Here is a 6556-nt window from a genome sequence, read left to right as displayed (position 1 = left end):
AATAGCATTTGAGTTACTAAGGGCTAGATTTACTATCAGGCGTGATGCATGGCGGCTTCAAACCGCCATGCATCGCGGCGGTTTTCCGGCGTGTTTGCATTGCAAACAGCCGGATTTACTAATGGGCGCATTTCAGCTTCAATTTGAAGCCGCCGGCGATGTAACGGCGGGATGTAATGCTCAAAGCCGCCGGCGGCTTTGAATAGAACATGGCGCTTTTGTTTTAAATGACGGCGCTTTTGTGTAAAGGCGGTTTTTTTGAAAATTACACCTGTCTCCTGGCCTGTTACTATTGGCTATTTTCAAACTCAGGAGATTTGACATCACAAGCCCTATATAAACCACTGGCCTGACACTTTTTTCTCTGATAGGGTTTAGAGGAGTTTTGTGAGAGGAGTTTGGAGGATAGTGGTTTGCTGAGAGTTGGTGTTTGGTGGATTGGTGGAGCGATATCTGATTGAAGTGTGAGTAGTCCTGTGGTTTTTTCCTGTTTTGTACATTTATTTTCTCATTTATTTTCTGTCTTGTATTTTTTGTATTTGACTTGTCCTCTGTCTGTGTTACTTGTGTGTGACTGTGTGGAGAGTGTGTCTGTAGGTAGTGTAGTTTGTTCTTTGTGTTTGTAAGTCCTTCAGTGTTTTGTGTTTTTCTGTCTTCTGGGTAAAAATGTCCAGAGATAGGAGGGGAGCAGAGGCTGAGGAGAGGGAGATGGAGGTTGAGGGGTCAGAGGAGGGAGAGGGAGAGGTTGAGGAGACAGGACAGAGCAGGAAGACCAAGACAGGGAGGAATGTGCGCTTCTCACATGATGAGAATTGTGTGTTGGTGCACAATATCATTCCCTGCTACGAGGTGATCTTGGGGAACCTGGCAGCCCGGACTCCGCTAAGGCGGCGCCACCAATTGTGGGGGAGAGTGTGCGACGCTGTTAACGCGGTGGGCCCACTAAAGAGGACAGTGGCGCACTGCCGCAAGAGATTTTCGGACATTAAGAGGAGGTTGAAGGAAAAAATGGCCCAGGAAAGGAGGTCCACAAGACGCACGGGTGGTGGCCCCCCTCTTCGCGTTGAATATACCAGCTATGAGGAGGAGCTGCGGCAGATAATGCCCCGTGAAATAGTGGAGGGAATTAATGTGCAAGACACAGATTCGCCCTCGTTTGCCCAAGGAGTTGGTGAGTGATTTGTCCTTTTTAAGCTAACAATATTGAAAATGTTTTTTTATTGTAAAAGTGTCTTTTTTACTCAATCAGTATGTAAAGGGCAATAATTTTGTTTATAACTGTTTTTTAATGTGCAACCACATGTCTTCCAAAGATTTATTATTTGTAAAAGGCTTTTTGCTGCAAATACATTGTATGCTTTTTCTAATACATCCAGATTCACCTGGACCACAGTTGAGTCCCATTCCTACAGCTACACCTCCACCTTCAGTCAGAGATTCGGCCACAGAAGAGCAAGCAGGTGCGTGATTTATGTTTTTGTGCTAAATAATGGAGTTAATTGTTTTTCTGTGGAAATGTTGCTGGCAAATTTTTTTTTATTAAAATATGGTGTGCTATGCGACCTTAGGGCTACATTTACTAAACTGAGATGTTGGCTAGAGCAACCAATCTGAATATACCTTTACTTTATTTATTGCATTCTACAAAAAGAGAGCTCAAATCTGATTGGTTGCTATAGGCAACGTCTTCACTTTTTTACACACGCAGTTAAGTCAAAATACCCAGCATGTACTACACAGAGGGAGGACTGAAATAGGATTTGTGTACCCCAAGGCACGGTCTAGCCAGATATTGCGTAATAAATCACAATATTTGTAGGTTACAAATACTATGCTTTTTTAGCCCCCTCAACCATACATAGTTCATATGATACTGGGTATTAAAAGGATAATATGTGCATCCTTAAGCAGGTAGCATAGGACAATAAATCATTAATGCAAAAATTGTGAAACAATCTGTAGTTTGTAAAGATTATTCTTTCCTATCAAGTGTTCAGAATGCAATATACAAACATATTATATCCTATATACTTACCGTCATTTTCATACACAGGGCCCTCTTCATACCAGGCACCTCAGGTGGAGTCCCTCCAAATGTCCCCTGAGCCAGATGAGCAAACCATAATCACCCTGGAAACAGTGGATGCCCCTGTGTCTGGTTTCCAGGATGTTGCACCTGGCCCTGCTGAAGCCCCAGCACACCAGCAGCCGGCACCTCAGAGTATGGACCCAGCCCGTGAAATGGCGCAGTCTATTGGTGCTTTCCAGCAGCAGCAATCAGTCTTCATGGAGAGCCAAACTCACAACATTTCCCAAATTGCGGCCCAGTTGAGGCGGATACACCGCACAAATAGCCAAATTCCTGCTGCAATCAATCGTCTGGCTAATGCCTGGGAGCAATCCAATCTGCAGATGGCCCAAATGACTGGGGCTGTGGAGGCATTAAATTCCTCCGTTCGCGAGGGGAATGCGAACCTGACCCGGCTGGCAGGCCAACTGCAGCAAGAACTCATTGCCCGCTTGCCTGCACCCTTTTCCTCGGCCACCACAAGTACCGCTAGTACGCCAAGCAGATCGGCACAGAGTACTCCTCCAAGGAGAGGTGCTCGCACCAGGGGTGGGCCAGGGAGAGGACAGAGTGGGGCAAAACATAGCGATATGCAAGCAAAAAGGCGTCGCTAGCGCTAACACATGACTATTGCCTCATGCTTTTTTTACTTTGTATAAGCATTATCCTTTATTATTTATTGTGTTGTACTGCAATAAATGCAGTTAAATTTCTATGGTGTCAGTGTTTATTTTCTGCTAATTAAACAAGAGTATAGTGATGTTTTAAAAAACTAGGCACTCAAATCATTTACACATTGCCCTCTGACTGTCACAAACATTGCACTCACATCAAACACATTTTAGAGAAATAAATGTTTTTCCTATTGTGTAGTAGTTTGTAATGAGACGGACTCTAATCTGCCTTCCGCCCTTTGTGCTCTGCACATCACCAGATGTGACACAGACCCCTTCTGCTTCAGTGTGTACTGCACTAATCGGTGGGGTAAATTGATGTAATGCTAGATTATGTATAAAACAGCCAGCCAGGATAATATCAGACCCCTTTTCAGGTGCATACATAACCACCCCACCAGATTATTCTAGTAAGCTGAACCTGGTTTACCAAAGTACAAATGTACGCTATAACACACCTCTACTAGTGGGTTTGTGCCTGAATTTGTGCTGTGCAGATGTGTGAGGATGCAGCAGAGGAGTCATCAGCCAGAAACCCATTCTTTATTGAGTACAGTTAAAATTGCTTTTACACTCTGTTAAGGGATTTGTTGCAATATTAAACAAATGTTGAACTTAGTAAAAAAATTGCATCGTGGGAAAACAGAAGAGAAAAAGAAACCCAAATTACACTGCCATTACAAGACACTGGCCTTTTAACATATACAATCCCAAAGGGACAAACTTTGCACATGAAATGGCCCTTTCCCTTCTGTTCAGATTGACCAAATACCTCAAACAGCACACTGTTTGAACAATCTCGCCGCTCACAAGCAGCGCTTTCATTTTGGTCTTTTGAATGGCGGTTTTCCGGCGCCTTTATAAACCCCCTAATAGTAAATCCGGCTGTTTGTATGTGGAGCATTGTTGAAACCGTCACGGCGCTTTATACAGAGGCGGGTTTGGAAACATCATTTCTGGCCGTTTGGATGGCGGGTTTAGCGTTAGTAAATCCGGCGATGGCTAAACCGCCGGCAAACCCGCCGAAAGTCGGCGGCTTTACAAACACGCCTGATAGTAAATCTAGCCCTAAGTGTTAAACTGCATTGCAGAAGTACTCTATACACTTGTGATACTTGAATCGTGAAAAGAAAATGAAAAGTATCATCATCTAGTTGTACACTATCCCAAATTATCCCAAATTATTTCTGCAAGGTGAATTCTTTAAAAATTAGCTAAATAATAATTTAAAGAAGATGTGAAAGAAAGCTCACAAAGGTGCGAGTTAAAACCACAACATGGGTGTATTCCAATTATATTAATAGTAATCTATACAAAAATCTGAATACATATTCTGGGTTAATGGATAATATTGTACAAAAATTAATAACATTTCCTTTGCCCATTTTGACTTTGCAGTCAGCGAGCGCACAACCAGACACTGTTAGCACTTTTCCTTTTTTTGTTTATGAATAAAATAGTATAACTATAAGTTTTATCACCTCTGTGTAAATTAGTTTAGACTTTAGAAATTATTACATAAACCAAGGTAGATGACACATCATTTCTATTAAACTGGCAATTGAAAGAAGCTGGTGTAGATTCATTTTTCAATATGACAACTCTTGTGATACTGCCAGAAGTATGCTAGACTCTTATGATACTACCAATAGTATTCTATACTCTTGAGATGCTATCAGAAGTCATTTAGACTTTTATGATACTGTCAGAAGTATTCTAATATCATGTGATATTGCCAGTAGAAATCTAGGGGTGTAGTATACATGGACTTTCCTTGTTTTCCTTGTTTTTACCGCTCAGAACAAAGAACATTTCTAGTAAGTATAATACATAATACTAATTGGGGGCGCCACTATCTGGGAATGGAAATTTTGTTCTGCTATCTGCACCTATAAGATTTATCACATCAGGGGGTAAATGTATCATAGTCCGGTTTTTGCATCCCGCGCGATATCGGCGAGAGGACAGCTAAAATTTAAAGCGCCGCCAGTGGCACACGCAGGGGGGGTTTCTGAGTCTCCAGAACCACCCCCCTGCGCTAACTAAGTGGCCGCTATAGCTGCACTGTCCTATACAGCAGCCACGGCGCTGTCAAAGAAGCGTCCGCGGCGGTGCTGTAGTGTATACAGCATCGCCGCGGACGCTTCTTAGACAGCGCCGCGGCTGCTGTATAGGACAGCGCTGAAGAACCGGAGCTGCTGCGCCCCTGCTCTCGTTCGCCCCTGGCCGCTGCCTTGTAAAGGGAAACTTGCCTATGATACATTTACCCCCAGATGTGAGATGATTGGCTAATTCTAAAGAATTCATTCCTCTAGTAGGTGGATTTCCACTTAATAGCAGCACCATCTGGATTAAATCACAAGGGGCCTGATTCATTAAGGATCTTAAATGAAGAGGATTCTTATTTCAGTCTCCTGGACAAAACCATGTTACATTGCAAGGGGTGCAAATGAGTGTTCTGTTTTTAAATACTGACTGTTTTTTTCATGTAGCACACACATATCAACTTTAAATTTCAGTGTACAAATAAGCTATCAAGTATTTGTGTACTACATGAAAAAAACAGTCAGTATTTAACTTATGTGCAAAACAGAACACTCATTTGCACCCCTTGCAATGTAACATGGTTTTGTCCAGGAGACTGAAATAAGAATCCTCTTCATTTAAGATCCTTAATGAATCAGGCCCTAGATTCTTATGTCATTTTTTTATTTTTATTCTTATTCATCACTTTGCACTTTTCATACAATGTATTTATGTTTAATAATATCACACTATGTCAAGTTTTTTGCCTTCATTGCATTATATTACTCCTGCTTAAGCTAATAAGAAGATTCCATACACAGAAAGCTGAAAGAGGTAAACAGACCACAGAACAATTCTGTTACAAGTATTTTTTATTATTATTTTTTCTTTATTATTTTATGTTGCTACATTATATCAAAAAAGTCCTGATGGGACACCATTGGTACCAGGATTTCCTAAGTCAATTTTTATATTATTTATTCACAGTTCTCATGTTACCAAATCATTCTAAACATATAACATCATCATTTTAGCATCAATTTTATTATGGACTGAATGTGATACATCATTTTATTGATTGGGGCTTGAGGCTTACTGTTAGATAGAAAAATGATTACACCTACACAAATTGTATACATTATTAGACATGACAACACAGGCCAGTTACAGTTACAGCCTGCACTAATCTTATAGGGACTATGAAGGAGTGGATGCATCAAATTCCAATGTTGTAAGAAATACACATTGTACACAAAATAAGCAGCAAGTGTGGGCTTGAAGTGTAATATTATTGCTCATCAAATGTCTGAGGTAGTTAGTCACTAAGCCACATGTACTGAGTAATTCAAGCAAGAATACTATGATGTCATGGGGTCTGTCCATTTCTCCTCCATGTGGAGAATTGAACCAGCTTGGGGGTGGATACTGATTTTCTTTATAGTGACATTAATGTTTAGTTCTAAAAAAGATTAATATAAGCCCATTATTATTTACATATAGAAATCAGCTATAAACGATTTGTAGAAAGTAATAGGAATTTCAGTAACATATCCAGGTTTAATTTGCTATGACCCCAGTTTTCACCAACCTCTGTAATGCACACTGTACTATAATTCCCATCTATGCGCTTCACTAATTTTGATGGCTAGTGTACAAATCAGAGCACATTTTAGTGGCTTGTACATAAAGCTACACTCAATCTATTGGCTATAAAACAAAACTAAATCATTCTGGTGGCTAGTATACAATTCTGAGCCCTGTCTATGACCAGTGTACAAAGCTGAATTCA

At 40.8% G+C, this 6556-nt stretch overlaps 1 protein-coding gene across 1 annotated transcript; it reads left to right on the top strand.

Annotated features, from left to right (window-relative positions):
• Positions 1–997: 997 nt before the first annotated feature.
• On the top strand, positions 998–2722 carry LOC142142654 (uncharacterized). Its single transcript, XM_075200517.1, has 3 exons — positions 998–1171; positions 1377–1460; positions 2054–2722. The coding sequence occupies exons 1-3, from the start codon at positions 1009–1011 to the stop codon at positions 2680–2682; spliced, it is 876 nt and encodes a 291-aa protein (XP_075056618.1). The 5' UTR covers positions 998–1008; the 3' UTR covers positions 2683–2722.
• Positions 2723–6556: the final 3834 nt, after the last annotated feature.

Source organism: Mixophyes fleayi, chromosome 3 (assembly GCF_038048845.1).
Source record: "Mixophyes fleayi isolate aMixFle1 chromosome 3, aMixFle1.hap1, whole genome shotgun sequence".
Lineage (NCBI taxonomy): Eukaryota > Metazoa > Chordata > Amphibia > Anura > Limnodynastidae > Mixophyes > Mixophyes fleayi.
Note: the sequence above shows the minus strand (reverse complement) of the source record. Positions and strands in the feature narration are given on the sequence as shown.